At 35.4% G+C, this 19850-nt stretch overlaps 5 protein-coding genes across 5 annotated transcripts; all 5 read right to left on the minus strand.

Moving 5' to 3' along the window:
- Positions 1–2303: 2303 nt before the first annotated feature.
- Positions 2304–2666, minus strand: LOC116027585 (ethylene-responsive transcription factor ERF008-like). Its single transcript, XM_031269288.1, has one exon. It carries the CDS (start codon positions 2664–2666, stop codon positions 2304–2306), a length of 363 nt encoding a protein of 120 aa, XP_031125148.1.
- A 3264-nt stretch (positions 2667–5930) lies between these two features.
- LOC116027587 (ethylene-responsive transcription factor RAP2-1-like) lies at positions 5931–6369 on the minus strand. Its single transcript, XM_031269289.1, has 2 exons — positions 6270–6369; positions 5931–6217 (listed from the first exon to the last, which is right to left on the minus strand). The coding sequence occupies exons 1-2, from the start codon at positions 6367–6369 to the stop codon at positions 5931–5933; spliced, it is 387 nt and encodes a 128-aa protein (XP_031125149.1).
- A 3400-nt stretch (positions 6370–9769) lies between these two features.
- LOC116027588 (ethylene-responsive transcription factor RAP2-1-like) lies at positions 9770–13456 on the minus strand. Its single transcript, XM_031269290.1, has 2 exons — positions 12909–13456; positions 9770–10226 (listed from the first exon to the last, which is right to left on the minus strand). The coding sequence occupies exons 1-2, from the start codon at positions 12995–12997 to the stop codon at positions 9770–9772; spliced, it is 546 nt and encodes a 181-aa protein (XP_031125150.1). The 5' UTR covers positions 12998–13456.
- A 294-nt stretch (positions 13457–13750) lies between these two features.
- Positions 13751–15514, minus strand: LOC116026610. Its single transcript, XM_031267939.1, has one exon. It carries the CDS (start codon positions 15436–15438, stop codon positions 14158–14160), a length of 1281 nt encoding a protein of 426 aa, XP_031123799.1. The 5' UTR covers positions 15439–15514; the 3' UTR covers positions 13751–14157.
- Positions 15515–16036: 522 nt separating this feature from the next.
- LOC116027142 (SUMO-conjugating enzyme SCE1-like) lies at positions 16037–18504 on the minus strand. Its single transcript, XM_031268578.1, has 5 exons — positions 18334–18504; positions 18144–18227; positions 16849–17001; positions 16643–16756; positions 16037–16349 (listed from the first exon to the last, which is right to left on the minus strand). The coding sequence occupies exons 1-5, from the start codon at positions 18400–18402 to the stop codon at positions 16287–16289; spliced, it is 483 nt and encodes a 160-aa protein (XP_031124438.1). The 5' UTR covers positions 18403–18504; the 3' UTR covers positions 16037–16286.
- Between the last annotated feature and the right edge of the window lie 1346 nt (positions 18505–19850).

The following is a 19850-nucleotide window of genomic DNA, read 5'->3' on the forward strand; positions in this document are numbered from 1 at the left end:
TTTTTTTTTTTTTTTTTTTTTTTTTTTTTTTTTTTTTTTTTTTTTTTTTTTTTTTTTTTTTTTTTTTTTTTGTCTCAGTGCTGAATTACATAGTCTAGGTCCTTTAATATGGGCCTATTTTTGGGTTGTGGAACTGTCGTACCAAATATGGGTCGAACTGGAAAACAGCATAAATTTACCTAAGACAAGTGAGTCCCAGAGGGGCAATTTATATATGATCCACAACATTGTGGAACTTGGTCCAATATAAATAAATTGATTTCATAAAGTACAGAATTTATGTTCATAATACACAAAATTATATAGTTAAGGACACAAACACTTAACATAATTCACAGAATTCATGTTCATTATATCGTGTTTATGTGTGGTGTATTATGAACATGAATTTTATGTATTATAAAGTCAAATTTTGTATATTGGCGACAAGAGTCCACAGTACATTATGGACCCTGTTTCACGAAATAACGATCGGTTCTAGAGGTTAGAAAAGAGTAAATTCTTTATTTTATTTTATTTATACATTAGGTATTCCAGCCTACAGTAGACTAATTCTAAACTTCCATAGTCCATGCTTAAGAGTCGCTGGAAGAGGTATATTGCGAATCGTCCCGTTAGTCTCTGGATTCCCTTCAATGCCTGCACATTATAGACATAAGGAGTCTTCATCTTATCTGATCGGTCAATGTCTCCTAATGATCTGGGTTCCAATGAGATTGTGTTGGGTATTAGACCCTATAATACTAGAGTTAAGCGCAAATTGATTGATTAAATTAACAAGAACATTAGAGAAAGCAATGCCGATAAACTGGCAAAGGTTGTTTTTGTTATATTAGTGCCAAGGGGAAAAAAAAAAAAAAGTACTTGTGTGGCATTCGACAGAGAATTTACAGAGAGACAAACAATTATTAGGAAAAACATTAATGGCTTGTTTGTTTGGCGTGAAAGAATTAATAAGGAATTTTTGAAAGGTTCAGCAGTTGCTTTCGATTAATTAATATAGTTTCTTTGTTTGGTTTTCAAAAAAAAAAAAAAAAGAATTTTTGAAAGGGAATTAATAAGGAATTAAATTTAAATTTTATTGGAAAGAAATTAATAGGGATTTTTTTTTTAAGGTAAACGTAGCTATTCAATTAATTCATAACATAAAACCGTTTACATCAACATCAATGAAATGGTAAACCATTCCTTACAGTCAGACATAGAAACAACTTTTCTAACTATGCTATAGAAAACTTGAATCGCACACTGTTTCATAACTAGGAAGCTATGTTCCTTCAAGGAGCTTAAAGCTTCATCAAAGATCTGGGTCTTTATCATCCTTCTTTTTTGCTCGCCCATGATAAGATCAACACTTGTCGAAACCAAACTAAACGATTTATGCTAATGATAATGAAAAGCTCGTGAAAGTAACGAGAGGAAAACACAATAATAGAGAAAATAAAAAGTGGTAAAGCCAAAGTAGGGTTGGGAGTTCAAGACTACCAACACAAACCCCAATACCTACCTACTATTATTTTATTCAAAGGGAAAGAAAACGGAAGAAGAAGATCTGTGGCGGTGGTCGGAGGCGGACGGAGCTGCAACGGTGGTCGGAGGCGGACGGAGCTGCAACGGTGGTCGGGGCGGAAGAAGAGCGAGAGTAAACGTATAAGGTGACCAAAACCGTCGTCTCAAAGCTCCATTAGAGCTCCGGCCGGAGGTCGGAGGTGGAAGCCGAAGTTGAGCAGCAGAGAAAAGCTTTTTGTTTTAGAGAGAAAAGGGAGGCAACATTAATTAATAGGGAATTTATTCTGTAAAGAGTGCCTATAGATTTTTGTTGGTTGATCGAGTGTGATACTGTTGGGTGAAAGGGATGGACTATTATGCGGAATTTCATGATTCTGTCAAAAATCAAATGTTTCTTTTGGAATCTTTGTTCCCTTACTCTTCCTAGAAAAGTATCATTGCAAACTCCGTGTGTATCTTGTGGTCGTATTATGTGCTCTTTGTGGCAGGTTTAAGGAGACTGTACTATTCTTCATATTTTTGCTGAGTGTGATTTTGCTAATATGGTTTGGAATGCCTATGATATGCAATGGGACAGTGCTGATGATGGGGATTTACAACACTGGTTAATGAACAAATTTGAAACTCTTTCAAAATTAGAGCTTGTCCATTTTATTACAATTTGTTGGGAATCTGGGAGACTGGTTATGACAAAAAAAAAAAAAAAAAAGGCTTTGCAAAATTTTTCACTCTTCTTATTTAACCTAACAACCTATTTATTTTACTTCCAGTTGAGGTTGATTTGCAAAGAAAGCTCATCTGAGTGAACCATATATGTAGCCCCCTCTGAGTTGCATCGATCCTATATCCAACTGCCCTGGCTCGATTCTGAATCTCCTTTGGCGTGAGTTGGCAATGGTGGCCATCGCCAACCACGCAGTCGGGGAAGTTAAGCTTGACTCCCGGGCCACGCAAGTAAAAGAGGGCCACGTCGTAGGCCGAGCAGCAGCCACCGGGGTATGGTAAGAGCCGAGCCAGAGCCTAGTATTCGTTTCACGAATCTCGGCTACCCACTTTCCCCACTTCCTCATACGAATCCCTTTGTATATATGGATTCTTTTGCTTAGGCCCCCGCTTCTTCTTTTCCGCTCCTCCACCTCTTCTAGCTCCAACACCATCTCCGCCACCGGCAGCCATCAAACCAAAACCACAACTCTAATTTTCTTTTAATTTCCTCTCTTAATGTGTATAGAAGGGAAGGGGAAAGCGGCTAGCTTATATATACGGAAGGGAAGTTGAAATCGGATTATATAGGATGGGAAGAAAATTATTTAAAATTTTTATTAGATTGGGACTATTACCTTTATGTACAACGTCATCATGTGAAGTTGCGGTTTACAAATTTTCATTATATTGAGGTTATTATCTTTTATATGCAGTGTCATCATGTGAAGGTGTCTTTTAAAAATTTTCATTAAATTGACACAATTATCTTTTATGTGCGGTGCCATTATGTGAAGGTGCCTCAAGTATAAAACTGATATAGATTTATACATAGTGACGTACGTAATATTATATATACGAACTTTCAGCTAGTTTCTTATTATTCATGTTTTACTCACCGTGTATATGGTATGTTTTAGTTCATCCCAAAAAAAAGAAAAGAGTGGAAATCAAGTTATATAGGATAAGATCAGGAAATTTCATGTGCCACCGTGTGAAGGTGCCTCGTAAGAATAAAAACGATATAGAATTATACCTAGTGAGGTACGTAATATTATACATGCTTCTAGTTTCTTATTATTCATTTTTCACTCACCGCATATATGGTATGTTTTAGTTCATTAAAAAAAAAAAACAAAACAAAACAAAACAAAACAGAGAGTTGAAATCAAGTTATATAAGATGAGAAAATTTCCATGAAATTGAAATATTATCTTTCATGTGTAATCATGTGAAGGTGGCTTGTAAGGATGAAAACGGTAATATTATACACACTTCTAGTTTCTTATTATTCATTTTTTTTTATTCACAGCATATATGGTATGTTTTAGTTCATTCAAAAAAAAAGAAGTGGAAATTAGGTTATATAGTATGAGAAAAAGAATTCATTAGATTGACATATTATCTTTCATGTGTCATCATGTGAAGATGTCTCGTAAGGATAAAAAAGGTATACATTTATATGAAGTGACGTACGTAATATTACACTTCTAGTTTCTTATTATTCAATTTTTACTTACCGCATATATGGTATGTTTTAGTTCATCCAAACAAATCAAAACAAAAGTGAAATTGAATTTTATTAGCATGTAATCAGCTAGATATATGCCACTTATCATGCACTTATTTTGCACTTAATTTGCACTAACTTATCTTTCACATTTATCTTCCAACCAAATCAAAACAAAATTAATATACTTTAAAAGGCACCCTTCCTGGCGCTATTCCATCATATGTATGCATGGCTTCTTTTGTTTGCCCTACCTAACACTTCTTCTTCTCCACTCCTTCGACTTAGCTCCAACGCCTCCATTTTCTGCACCTTAAGGTGATGTAATAGAACGCTTTGGAAAGTCACAAGTCTAACAGCTAAACATGATTGTATCCTTATATAGACCTATATTATATATTCTAAGCTTATTATATTCTTGTTGTCTAGCTTATTACTAGTTGTGTATACTGTTCCATTAACTAAGCATCAGGCTGTAGAGATTAACCTAGGAGCATCTCAGCTAGATCCTTCATGATTGATCCTAGATTAACCTACCCAACTGGTTAAAGAAACGGATTATCGAAACAATTTTAATATAGTTGGTAATTGAAAAATAAACTAATACCATATATAGATGGTTAGAAATAATTGTTTATAAATTTTGATGATGATAATTAGATGTATTAGGGATAGTAGACCCCTCAAACTTTCATTCTTGTAAATCACAAATTTGTCTCATCTTTTATGGGAAGAATCTCAGTCGGGAGAAGGTGTGTCGGAAGGAAGCTAGTTATACCGGAAGGAAGTGCATTCAAAAGAAGCAAGTCAGAGAAAGAATGTATTTGACACAAATGGAGTGAATATCTTTTGACATGTCCATACACACACCACTTGTCAAAAGACCAACATCTAATCCCTCAATGCATAATGAATGAATCAACCTTGAAAGAAGTTAATAAAAAGAGCTGTTAGACACATTCTTAAGTTATTTGACACCTATAGCTTTACATTAAAGACAAGTGTGTGATAAGGGACAAAGAGACTTTATAGGACTAAAGACCTTTTTATTACATAGATAGGGAAATGATATTTACCTTATTATGGTCCATGGCAGCATGCATGCATGAATCAAGGATTGTGACACCTTTTAAATGGCTACCAATTGACTGACTGTCACATAGTAGCTAGGAATTATTTGGTTAACTAATCATCCATACTACTTTACTAAAAATCACAAGCACTCACAATTACAAACCAAAATTTGACAAGTTCAAGACTTGTATATGCATAAAAAATCTTACTTTCTATAAATTTTTAACTTTTAAAAGCCTATTCAGCCCCCCTAGAATTTTACTTGCATGGGATTGAAAAATGATATCACTTAACCAAAATTAGAGATCATATATTCATTTGACCGCTGCAAACTTTTATATTTCTAATGGCGGTCCCCGGCAATCAAGTTGTCATGCACCGGATTAAAATAACACTATATCATCTATACCGATGAGTTTTTTATTTTTTTTTTTTTATTTTTTTTATTTTTTTGCAAACTCATATTCATAATGAGGAGGTGGTAGTGCCCCAAAATCAAGTTGTCATGCAAACTGATTAAAATAATATTATATTATCTATATAGGTGAGAAGTGTTTTTTTGGGCGAATTCATATTCTCAATGAGGCGTGTAAGGATAAGAAAGGTTACAAAGTTGTATGCATGTATTGCCACCGGCCACCGCCTTCAACATTACCAGAAAGAGTAGTGTAAGCTTTCTGGGAGTTTCTCTAAAATTTGTAAACTTAGACAATAAAAATCATGGTGTGTTGCTTTACAATATAATCTAAGCAGAGATTAATTCCATTGTATATATGTGTTTGATGCAAATTACACTTTACCTTATTAAAACCCAACAAAGAATTAAATCACTTTGGAAGACAATAAAAGAAGGCTTTATCCAATAAAACATTCATCCATCCATGGTAGATATCTCAAACTTTAACCACAAAACTGGTTATTACTTCTCTGATCCTCAATGCAAAACCATCACTTATTACCCACTCTCCCAAACTATTCTTTACAACTCCGGAACTCCCACAAATAAAGGCTTTGCAAAATTTTTCACTCATCTTATTTAACCAACTAATTTAACCTATTTATTTTACTTCCAGTTGAGGTTGATTTGCAAAGAAATAAATCCTTAAACTTAATTTGTGGGCAGGTCAAGGTAGGATTAGTCGAGGTGAGGGTACTTGTTCAAGTCAGGTGTAACATAAACACCTGACTCAGGGTGGTGATCAACAACGCTCATCTGGGTAGATGATGTATGTAGCCCCCTCTGAATTGCATCGATCCTATATCCCACTGAGGTGGCTCGATTCTGAATCTCCTTTGGCGTGAGTTGGTGGTGGTGGCCATCGCCAACCACGCAGTCGGGAAAGTTAAGCTTGGCTGCCGGGCCTCGCAAGTAAAAGAGGGCTACGTAGGCCCGAGCAGCAGCCACCGGGGTATAGTAAGAGCCTAGTATTCGTTTCACGAATCTCAGCTACCCACTTTCCCCACTTCCTCATACGAATCCCTTTGTATGGATTCTTTTGCTTAGGCCCCCGCTTCTTCTTTTCCGCTCCTCCACCTCTACTAGCTCCAACACCATCTCCGCCGCCTGTAGCCATCAAAACCAAAACCACAACTCTAATTTTCTTTTAATTTTCTCTCTTAATGTGTATAGAAGGGAAGGGGAAAGCGGCTAGCTTATATATACGGAAGGGAAGTTGAAATCGGATTATATAGGATGGGAAGAAAATTATTTAAAAAATTTTATTAGATTGAGACTATTATCATTTATGTGCAGCGCCATCGTCTGAAGGTGCGGTTTAAAATTTTTGATTAGATTGACACTATTATTTTTATGTGCAGCGTCATCATGTGAATGTGTCTTTTAAAAATTTTCATTAGATTGATACTATTATCTTTTATGTGCAGTGTCATCATGTGAAGGTGCCTCCTAAGGATAAAACTGATATAGATTTATATGTAGTGACTTACATAATATTATTATATTATATATATTATCAAACTTCTAGCTAGTTTCTTATTATTCATGTTTTACTCACCGTATATATGGTATGTTTTAGTTCATCCAAAAGAAAAGAGTGGAAATCAAGTTATATAGGATGAGATTAGAAAATTTCCATGAGATTGAAATATTATCTTTCATGTGTTCTCATGTGAAGGTGCCTAGTAAGGATAAAAACGGTACAGATTTATATATAGTGAGGTACATAATATTATACAGGCTTCTAGTTTCTTATTATTCATTTTTCACTTACCGCATATATGGTATGTTTTAGTTCATCCAAAAAGAAAAAAAAAGAAAAAAAAAAAGAAGTGGAAATCAAGTTATATAGGATGAGAAAATTTCAAGAGATTGAAATATTATCTTTCATGTGTCCTCGTGTGAAGGTGTCTCGTAAGGATAAAAACGGTATAGTTTTATACATAGTGAGGTACGTAATATTATGCACGCTTCTAATTTCTTATTATTCATTTTTCACTACCGCATATATGGTATGTTTTAGTTCATCCAAACAAAAGACTGGAAATCAAGTTATATATAGGTTGAGAAAATTTCCATGAAATTGAAATATTATCTTTCATGTGTCATCATGTGAATGTGGCTTGTAAGGATGAAACCGGTATACATTTATATGGAGTGACGTACGTAATATTTACACACTTCTAATTTCTTAATTATTATTCATTTTTTTACTCACGGCATATATGGTATTTTTTAGTTCATTCATTCAAAAAAAAAAAGAGTGGAAATCAGGTTAATTATATAGGATGAGAAAAAAATATTTTTATTAGTTTGACATATTATCTTTCATGTGTCATCATGTAAAGTTGCCTCGTAAAGATAAAAACCGTATACATTTATATGAAGTGACGTACGTAATATTATACATATATACACACTTCTAGTTTCTTATTATTTATCTTTTTATTCACCGCATATATGGTATGTTTTAGTTCATTAAAAAAATGAAAGAGTGGAAATTAGGTTATATAGTATGAGAAAAAAAATTCATTAGATTGACATATTATCTTTCATGTGTCATCATGTGAAGGTGCCTTATAAGGATAAAAACGGTATACATTTATATGAAGTGACCTACTTAATATTATATACATTTCTAGTTTCTTATTATTCAATTTTTACTCACCCCATATATGGTATGTTTTAGTTCGATTCGTGCAAAAAAGAAAAAAAGTGGAAATTAAATCAGGTCATATAGAATGAGAAAAAAGAATTCCCTTAGATTGACACTATTATCTTTCATGTGTCATCAAGTGAAGGTGTATCGTGATTAGTTCAGGGATCAATTATCCAAGTGAAGATATTTGTTTAGTGTAATGTAAACATCTGAGTTACAATCAATCATGTTTTTATTAACATGTAATAAGCAAGATACCACTTATCAGACACTTATTTTGCACTTAATTTGCACTAACTTATATTATCTTTCACATTTACCTCCCAAACAAATCAAAACAAAATTAATATACTTTAAAAGTTAGCCTTCTTGGCTATTCGATCATATGTATGCATGGCTTCTTTTGTTTGCCCTAGCTAGCACTTCTTCTTCTCCACTCCTTCGGCTCAGATCCAACTCCATTTCCTGCACCTACGCCCATTAAAGCAAAACTCGCAATTTTTTGGTTCTCTTAATTGTTTGTGTTAATTTTAGTATATAGAAGGGAAGATGCTGGAAAGAGAAGACAAGAAAAAGGAATGTTTTTTCATGAGATTGAGGTAATCATCTTACATGTGCATTGTGCGAAAGTAATTCGTGCAAATAAAAATGACTGAGCTTTATAATTATATATTATTGTTGTGAGGATTTCTACAGAGCTTTTTTTTTTTTTTCCAATGCCAGTTATTATAAACTCATACTTCCAATGCCACCGTGATGATGCCCCATTTTCATGTTGTCATGCATGTAGATTAAAATAATATTATAATTATGTATCTCGGTGAGACGATGAGTTGCGGTGTATTTATTTTTCTTTTTTTAGCAAACTCATTTTCCCAATGATTAATGACAGTTGTGCCCCACGTCCAAAATTTCATGCATAAACAAAGCTACTAAAACCCATTTATTGTCGCGCCCACAATATTAGCAAAAAGAGTGGTTTTAGTTTTCTAGGGATTTCTAAAAAACTTGTAAATTTAGACGATAATAAGAATTAAGGTGTGCTGATTAGCAAAAAGGGTGGTTCTAGTTTTCTAGGGATTTTAAAAAAAACTTGTAAACTTAATAAGAATTACAGTGTGCTACTTTTCAATATATGCAGAGTTTAGCTTATTAAATTTAAAAAAAAAAAAAAAAAAAAAAAAAAAAAAAAAAACCTCCCCTTCATCATCTCCAGTCTCCACTAATGTCGCATTAGGCTATGGATATTAAAGTGAAATAGCAACATACATGAAGGGATGATTGCAATGGCAGTTATAAACTCATAGTTCTAGTGACACATTGGTGGTGCCCCACTTTTACGTTGTCATGCATGCTTATTAAAATGATATTATAATAATATATATCGGTGAGTTGCAGTGTAATTTCTTTTTTTAGCGAAATCATATTCCCAATAACAGTTACGGTGCCCCACATTCAAACAATTGTCATGCATAAATAAAGCTTCAAAAATCCAGGTATTGTCACGCCCACAATAATAGTAAAACCGGTAGCTTTAAGTTTTCTGGAGGTTTCTCTAAAACTACTTATAAACTTAGATAATAAGAATCATGTTGTATTGCTTTACAATCTAGGCAGAAATTAATTTCCCAATATATTTCTTTTATGCAAATTAAACCTCATCTTATTAACAATCAAGGAATCACTTTTGAAGACAATAATAAGAAAACTTTTATTCCAACAAAACATTAGTTCATGATAGAAACAATGTACACAAACAACCATGAATTTCCTTATATACAAACTAAAATAAAATTAAAAAAATAAAAATAAAAACTCTACAGAAAACACTAAAGCAAAACGAAAGCAGTTTTCTATATCAATCCAGGTGAGGGTATTTGTTCAAGTCAGGTGTAACATAAACATCTGGCTCGCGGTGGTGGTCAGTCACGCTGACACTCATTTGGGTGGGTGATATATGAAGTCCTCTCTGAATTGCATCAATCCTGCATCCAACTGCCATGGCTCGATTCTGTATCTCCTTTGGCGTGAGTTCGCGGTGCTGGCCATCGCCCACCGCGAACTCAGGGAAGTTAAGCTTCGCTCCCGGGCCACGCAAGTAAAAGAGGGCCACGTCGTAGGCCCGAGCAGCGGCCATCGGGGTATGGTAGGAGCCGAGCCAGAGCCTTGTATTTGCAAAACGAATCTCAATTACCCACCTTCCCCATTTCCTCAGGAAAATCCCTTTGTATGGATTCTTTTGCCGAGGCTGGCGCTTCTTCTTCTCCATTTCTCCAGCTTTAGCGGTAACGTAACTCCGACACCATCTCCGGCACCTGCAGCCATCAAAGCAAAACCTCACTTCAGTTTTTCTCTCTCTCTCTGTGTTGTGTAGAAGGGAAGGGTGAAGCGCCTTATATAGAAGGGAAGTGGAGAAGAGAATAAAAAAAGGAGTTTGTCTTGTTGCAATCTTTACCGTATGTTAGTTTGGTTTTTGTTAAGCATAATACTAATAATAGTAATTAAGGTAGCTTATCATGCTTTATGTAATATTGAGGGGTCCTTGTTGAGTATTTAGACTCTAGCCCTTGGTTTCTTTCTGGTTATGTTTGATTAATGCAAGTGTGTTTCTTCAAAAAAAAAAAAAAAAAAAAAAAAGTAGTTTGTCCACTTAGTTAGATAAACACAAGGTTTCAAATTTGGCTACTTATAAGAGCTTTCAATTGACTTTCTTGGTTTGAGTCGATTGATAATTTAGGATAATTTACTTCCTTTCTTCCCAAACTGGATAATTTACTTCATTATAATTAGGGATGCGTAGTTTGTATTATTTGAACTAACACCCGAACTAAATTATTAAATTTGGGTGAACCCGAATATTAATCAGTTTGGATGTTTTAAATTTTGATATATCCGAATATAAATCCGGTTCGGATATTGTGTGTTAAAATTTTATTAATACCCGACCTGAAATCGGAACTAAAGAAAATTTTATTCTAAATTATATATTTAGTTTTAAATGTATTTCTTAATTAATAATATATTAAATTTCATAAGTCTCTTAGTCAATTATTAGTATTGTCTTATTTCTAGTTTCATAATATATGAAAAATATAAATACAAAAATAATAAAATCATTAAGAAAACTCAAAATTGAAAAAATAAAATAAACCAAACTAATAATCTAGAACTAATCATGCATATTGATTAAAGTGACATTATAATTATTAATATTATCAATTAATTATACCGCTTAACTAAAACTAGAGACAAGATATTCCCAATGAGATAGTTGTGATGCCCCATATTCACTTTATCATGCATACTAATTAAAGTAACATTATAATTATTAATATTATCAGTCAATTATACCACTTTTTAGAGACTAAATCTAGCAGTGAAAATAAGAAACAAATTTTAAAAAAATTAAAGCTAGATACCACTTATTTTGCACTTAACTTGCACTTATTTTGCACTAACTTGTCTTTCATATTTACCTTCCAAACAAATCAAAACAAAAAAATTTACTGCAATAGAGCCTGCAATAGATTAATAGGGCTTAATACAATATTCCTGCTATCTACTAAGTACTAAGCAAACTCTAAATGAAGCCGAACAAGAGAAAAAACCCTACTCGATCTAGAAAGAACTTTTATGGAATTTTTTTTATATACAAAAATATATCAATAAAGCTTGTTGGTCAGCTCTAGGATCATCAATTATCCCAACGAGGGTACTTGTTCAAGTCAGATGTAACATAAACATCTAACTCATGATCAATCAAGTTGAGGTTCATCTTGGTGGAAATAAAGCCCACTATGAAGCACATCCACATTGTATCCAACTTCAACTACTCGGTTCCAAATCGCATTTGGCACGTGTTGGCAGTGCTGGTTGTCGCTCACCATGCACTCAAGGAAGTTGAACTTCATCACCAAATAGGGCCACGTGGTAGGCTCGAGTAGTAGGAATATTTCGGTTTTTCTCGTTCCTTCTATTCGCTAAGAATAGGGATTTTAAATGATAGAAATTCCTCTTCATTTTGTTGTCCTCAGCCCATAGTTCTATAAGTGCATGCCAAGCTAGATCCTTGTGTTTGAAACCAGCTCACGAATCTCAGCAACCCACTTCCCCACTTCTCCATGTGAATCCCTCTATATGGCTTCTTCTCCACTCCGGCTCTAGCGGTAGCTCCAACGTAACTCCTTAGTAGATTTTTCTTGGTTTTTTGTGGGGCCAAATGTTAGGTGAAAGAGAGAGAAAGAGGAGAGAGAAGGTTTGAGGTGATTGCAGCAAGAGCTGGTTTTTTGTCTCCACAGTGGGCCCCACCAAAGAAGGATGACCTTTCTATTTTTTGTCTTTTTCTTTTCCTCGTTTTCATTCAAATGTTCAAAAGTAAGGAAGGGGAAGATAAATGAATTTTACGATTACTAAAGGATTTGAATTAGATAGTGGAGTAGCAAAAGCAAAAGAACACGGTAATTGGAATCAAATCCAATAATAGGATATAAAAGTACTCAACCAAACATTGCATTCCTTGCCCAAATTAACCCAACCTCGATTGCATCATAATAATATAGATTTTATTTGCGAATTTCATGTGAGTTTTCTTGATGAGCAGGCAAATGAGTGAGTAGTTCTCTCGGTTTGGTTTTGTATTCAAATTATAATGGTTTAGAGGCACCATGAATCTGCCTGGGCAATGTGGAATCACTAGAATTGGGTATTTGAATGAGGATTTTGGCTCCAAAAGCAGTAGTCAAAGACTCATAAAATACCTTGTTATTATAATTGATTGAAATCAGTTCCCCAATCCTAAACCTGTAGAAAAGCAAAAGGGTCTTGTAACCTTTGATTTAAGGTTACAACTTTCATGTGTATGATGCTTGGACATCATTTGAATTGTAACTATCAAAACATTTTAGACACTAGCTTTATGTTCTGTATTCATTTGATCATAAGCATATTTGGTATTGTATTTCAATTTGCGGGATAATTATATGAAAGTAAAGAAATACCTCAGAGGTGAACCAGCAAATTTGGAGGTATTACAGCTGTGCTCAGATGTTACACGTTCTTGATGCATCCTCTTTTCTGTGATAATCATATGTTTAATTTGTTGGATAATTTGTAGCCCTGCAAAGATAAGAAGTTGAAGGGTCAGAGAAGATTCAGAACAATTGTATGGAAGATCTGCAAAAGCTGCTGCCAAGGAAAGGTTTCTATAATGCCCGTTTAGCACTTCGAAAACTGCAATTTACACACAATTTGTTTCCCAATCACGTATCCTTTTCAAAAACAAAGTTAAAGTGTAATCACCAATCAGATTAGCTATTCTAGTCTCTACCACATATCCTCAATTCTGCTCCTCTCTGGATAGATGAAAGGAAAAAACGCAACTTTCTTTTACATCTGTCACAAAAATTGAACTTCGTGTTAAAAAGACTGTAATGCAGATAACCAGGTAAGTGAAAAACTTGATGACCAAAGGCAACATTCCCTCAATTCTATGCCTACAAAAACTGCATGGTATAGAACAGGTTTTAGTGTAATTTTATTCAGACTGTCACAACAGCATAACAATACAGTATGCTGCAGCAAATTGTCATTTTAGATGAGGATATGAATATGCTGTCAAACAAAGAAAACATAACATTAATTTTATTTCCTTCTTATTATGGAGTATTATTTTTTGTAAGTACATCAGAAAAGCGAATGCACAAATGATCTACAACTAGTTGGAACAATGTTTATTTTCACTTCAGAAACTGAATGGGAATGCATAATCTCAGCACAAGTTCTCGAGATGCTGAGAAAACAAATGCTCAAAATTCATAATAATTTTAGGTGTCGAGTGTCATTGACAAAAGCAGATCCAATCATCCAAACTGACATATTAATAAATAAAGTTTACATGAGTCAAGAAAGCACACTGCAATGATATGACAAATTTGCCAATGAGAATATATCAAGGGTATAAATCTGCAAAGAAATTAGCCAAACTAAGATTCCATTTGTTTGAAGGCCAGTAACTACATTTAGGGCAGACAAGAATGTTTGTTGCCTATATGTATCTGCATAAGAGTATGCAATCGCCAGTGTTGCAGAGCATAATTTTCATTTGTTCATTGCTAGCTTGCAGCAAGTAATCCTACTTCATGTCAAAACAAGCATCTTCATCTCAAAGTGATTTTTATCAACCCCTCACCCGAGGGATCCCAAGAACACGACTTTCAATTCCTCAATTCACATCCTTCATTAGAAATTTCAGTCATCCATGTCCGTTTCTTCATCCTCAGAATCAAATATGTAGTCCTCCTCCTCCTCCTCGTCCTCACTATTTATAGACACCCCATTCTGAAACCGTTTGCCATTTTTGCCATCTAGCCTAAGCCAATACACTTCATCATTCTCTTCCTCAAAATCACTATCCTCTGCTTCAGAAAAAGCTGAACCTCTCGAGTCAATAAACTCAATATCATCCATAAAGCCATCAAAGCTAGCAATTTCCTCAGTCATTCCACCATCGAATTCGCTGACAGAGAACCTACTATTACTCTTACTCATCCCTTTCTTTAGCACTAAGTCATTCTCAGTGATCTCCCCGTTTTCGACTCCTATCCAGGGCACCCACAAATCGGCATAACGCCCCAATGATCTATCCCAATCCCCCACCACCACTGTCCCCAAATTGGCAATTCGCGCCCTTTTCAACATCTCGGAGAAATCCGAATCATCCGAAACCAAGAACAGCCAATCAATCCCTCTGCTCATAGAATGCTGCATTTGTCTTTTCAATGCCCAATCTGCAGCCTGAGGCTTATCAGCCACAGTCTTCACAAACACCCCGGCTCGCCTCAGCTCCGAGGCCAAACCGTACCCTTCTTTAGGAGTTACTAAGCTCCTAGCAGCCTCCACATACTTCTGATTGTTATCAATAAACCTCTCCTTGAAACGCTGCCGTTTCTTCCCTTTCAGAGCCCTCATTCTGTTCATCTTCTTCTCCCTCTCCCTCTCGTGAAGCTGCTTGAAATGTTTCTTTAAATCCATATTGGTTTTACATTTCCGCCCGCAAACAGAGCAAATGTAGGGCTCTGAAGGCGTCACGGCGCCTTTGCGCTCGAGGATATCGAGACGACGTCGTTCGCGGCGTTCGTCGATTACCCATTGGGGGAGATGGATGAACGCGTGGCGGTTGGCGTATGCTGACATGTCCACCACGTCGCCGAATTTCTCGGCCAATTTTTTCAGCTCCATCGCCGCCTTGTACGGCGGGCCTCGCGGCGGTTTGTTGTCTAAGTCCCACAAGACCACGACTTTCTTGGACTTGGCGGTGTAAACGCCTTCTTTGGTCCGAACCATGTCGATTTCTTGGTCTGAAGCGCAGGCTTTTATGCTCCATCGAAGCGCTCTTTGAGGGTAAATTGAGGGTTTGGGAGGTAATCGAAGTATGGGTTTGAAGGAGGAGAAGTTGGGAGAGAATTGTTTAGGGAGAATTGAAGAATGGGTTTTGAGTTGGATGGGATTGAAGACTGTTGCGCTCAGCATTATCCTCCTCTGTGGAGGAGATTAATGTGCAGGGAAGATGAACTGGGTAAGGCTTGTATAACTGTATAAGCATTATCTAACGACTTAGGCCTTAGAAAATACCCTTGACAATATGCGAAATTCCTTGTAGGTGAGTAAATAAAGATAATTTGACAGTAAAATATTATACCCAAATATTATAATTTTTGTTAGGTGTGGACTGGGTTGATTGAGTTCACCCCTGTTCAATTTGAGACTTAACGTTATAACTTACCCTGAAAAGATGTGGTTAAATAGTTAATATATAGTTATTCATCTTTATCTGATTAAATAGTTAATATACAATACACCTTTATCACCATAGTCAAAGAACTTTGTTATTAAGCAGATTTAAAAGTCGGATTAAGTTAACATAGACAAAGATGACAGCTTAATGTCACATCATCAATTATGTTAACATGACAATGATGACTATACGGCCATATTATTAAAGTTAATGGTCATATTAACATCATTAATTATTAATCTTAATCGTATGAAATAATTTGATACGGAGTACATATGAACTAATTCTCACTTACTAATTGAACCAAGTAACTGGGCTAATGCTTAGAGGAACTTTACTAATAAAAGGCATGACAATGTACTTGAGATTGAGGTATTCAAAGCAATCAACACATAGGATAAGTTGCAGACTTAGCATATGCACTTTCAAGCCTTAGTCAGAGACAAGATCAAGTTTTTGCAGCATGGTGACACTATTCATTTGAGGACTGCAATTCTGCAAATGTCTCTTTCTAACAATCCAGCAACAGTTATGTCTGTCTAATATACTTACAAAATATATAACAACAATACCACAAAGAGTACTAGACAATATTCGGGTATTGCTTGGCCTGCTGCTTGACCCTTTTCTTGTACTCCCCTGTATCCTGCAAGCGACACCCCGCATATTAAGGAATAGAAAATTAAAGAATGACTTTCACGGGCAGCTCAGTTAGTTCTTGAGTAGTAGACTGTGGGCAATGACACAAGATTGAGCCTTTACAGCTGCAGTGTGAGAGTTACACCCAATGTGGTGGGCTCCTTGTAAGAGTCAACACTGGTCCTCCCACCTAATGGACAACTAAGTCACTGTGATTTTCCCTCCACGGTTGTGGGCAAGAAAATTAAAGAATGGGACAAATGCAATAAAACTGTTATTTCAATCAGAATAAGAGGGTACCTGAATGAATAGCTGGTAGCCATCGGTTTGTGCAGGATCATTGGGGTTTGGCTGATCCAACAAATCTTGGATACCCAATAGAATTTGCCTCACTGTAATAGCTGGCCTCCAACCCTAAACAAAAGGAATGTCCATAGAATCATTGGAGATCAGAGTGCTAAAATAACTATTTTAATGGAGGAAGAAAAGCATTGAGAAGCACTTACACTATCCTCGTTGAGAATAGACAGGCATACAGTTCCAGATGGATACACATTAGGATGGAAGAAGCCCGGAGGAAACTTGCATTTTGGGGGCTTGCTTGGATAGTCTTCACTAAAATGCATCGTGACTGGATAGTAGCCACCTTCCCAGTCAGTCTGCAAATAAAGGGTTTCTCTTTAAATCTTTTAAAGAGCTGCTGAAAAATGAAATGAAAAACAAAGCTGGGTGGACCAATAAAGAATGTCACTGCATTAAGAAAGCCTCACTTAAGTAATGATACTGTTAAACAGCTCCTTTAAGGCTGAGTTAACTAACTTTACATGTATCTGAAGCAATTATGCTCATATGCACAACTTTTGACATAAATAACATCTGGAATTCCCTCCCCGAAAGCAAAGCCTCCTTAAGCATTGGTGGTGCATAAGATAATTTCAAGGAAACATTTCCTAAATTCAACAGCCAGTGAAAGGAAGATGCCAATGAAGAGTAACATCCAATATTTCAATTGTTGCACAAAGATTTTATAAATATATTTAAAAAAAAAAAACAAAAACAAAAATAACTAGCCACCTTTCAAGTGCTTGAAGAAGATTGAACATTGGAGCAACTCTCCAAGGACCAAGAGCAACTCTAAATTCATTCAGGATTGATGGAAGCAACCTCATTCATGAATCATGGCCACTAGAGACCTCACATGTCAATCTTAATAGGCATTCACTAATCATATGCAGAGTAGTTTTAAAGTAGGTCTTAAAGCTATTCTCGTCAGACTGACTAATTTTTCCAAGAAGAGCAAAGATTCTTTACCTTATCAATTAACATAGCCATTCAGCTCATACATCTATTTTTTAACATTAAATTGCTAAACTCAGTAAAAAATCAAGGGAATAACTCACAACCACAGCAATTCCAGCCAACAAATCAGGTTACTAATTAAATTACAGACAATAACTCCAAGTGCATGGGGCATTATAAGCCATAACAATCTTTGCATAAAAGCAACTTTTATATTACACTACTGAGTTTTCTGCGATTACTGCCAAATTACAGAGCTTTACAAAATGACAAACAGTTGACAGGCAAAATGCCTCATGAGCACTACCCAAAACAAATCGGTAGCTTCAACAACTATACTAAAATTCAAATTACACACACAATAGAAAATCAGAAACAACTGGCATAGTGAAATACTGATGAAAAACCAAGACTAAAACTTTACCCATTATCTGTGCTCAGAAATGAGCAAAAAATTCAAAAAAGGGAAGAGAAAGCAGAAAAAAAAAAAAAAAGAACTTACCCCTGTTTTACCAGGGATAACGCAATGCCAAACCATCAAATTCACGGACCCATCCGCACCGGTCTCCGGCTTCGCTACAAAACCCTAATAACAGCGCGAAAACATAAAAAACCCACAGTTAGAGAAACACACACACACACACAGAAATATATACACACAGAGTGAGGAAGAAAGATAAAAAGAGAAAGACATGAGGGTGATTCTTCCTCCAGGCTTTACGCTCCTCGGCGAGACGACCACGCGCTATGCCGCCTGACATTTTTGCTCCTTCCCCCCTCTGCTTCTGCTTGATGCTCAGGCTTCCTTTGATGAACGTGAAACTATGAGCTCCTCCCAAATAAATTCACACAATAATACGGGGTGTTTGGTCAAGTTATACAACGTAATTTAAGGAAATGTGATATTTCAAAGTTTATATTCGGTTCATGTTATACGTAGTATTACTTTTTAAGGAAATATAATATTCCCTAAATAATGCAATTTACCATCCAATAAGATTTTAAAGGGAATATGATTTTTTCACCTTTCTAAAATTATGTAAGATTCCCTAAATCAAATCTTGTTGCACACATTAAATATTTGTACCACTTTGAATATATATATAATTATATTAGAATTAAAATTGATGTTTTGTAATTTAATTATGAAAAATATTTTAAAAGAAAATTTATTTTGTATGAACTATCTAGTTAATGTGGTATAGAAATTTTAAATGTGTGCATCATCATATTTAAATTTTTATACAAATATTTAGAGTTGATGTAATTAAAATAAAATAATGTATTTATGAATGTTATAGTAAATGATTTGGCCACGGTACAATTGGGGCAAGCTAAGAATGGCCACGGTCAGCAAAGAATTGAGCTTACATTTGGCCAACCACTTGACGAGCATTAAATTAAAGCTCCTCTCACATCTGAATTTCCTCTTGTGGGAAAAGTTCGAACTGAAAAAATAAAAAATCGTAAAGTGATCAGATATGTATTTGTTCATATATATGAGAGAGTAATTTGGTGCGGGACTTTGCCTTCACTACCTGGATGGGTATATATGAGAGAGTAACTTGGTGCGGGACTTTATTCCCCCAAATTTGCAGCGGGACTTTATTCCCCCAAATTTGCCTTCACGACTTTTTTCCACTGTAAAATCCGTTCCGCTTTTTGAACATTATTGACTCTGTATAATGTAGGATTTGTTCATACATACTTCCTCACCAACACCCCACTGAGGATCAAACTTGTGAGTCTGTGACCTCTCAAGTAGGAGTGTCACAGCTATGCCGCTTGACCGCAAGGCCTTAGGCTCTTGTTATTTTATTATTTCTACACAATTGATTGATCCGTCCATACCCGAGTTAATTAATTCCGAGCTTGACATACAAGCCGGAGCGTGCTATCTTCTCCATTTTGCAATTCCTATATATAACTCTATACTTCATATATACCTTCTGATCTCGATATGAATCAAAGCCTATTCTTTCTTATTCTTCACAATTTCTCTTGTTCTTCATTCTTTCATTTTTAGAAAGGTTCAATCTATTATTTTTCATAATTCATACAATCTCCTATTTGTTTCATACAATAGTTGATTTGATCTGTATGCCTCATGGAGCAATTAACAAACAGCGCGTGCGTCGTGGGATATGATCACGACAAGAAGCCTTACGTGTTCCTTTAATCATCAAAAATCGGCTACGAATCCCCGGCG

Source organism: Ipomoea triloba, chromosome 8, assembly GCF_003576645.1.
Source record: "Ipomoea triloba cultivar NCNSP0323 chromosome 8, ASM357664v1".
NCBI classification, from domain to species: Eukaryota; Viridiplantae; Streptophyta; class Magnoliopsida; order Solanales; family Convolvulaceae; genus Ipomoea; species Ipomoea triloba.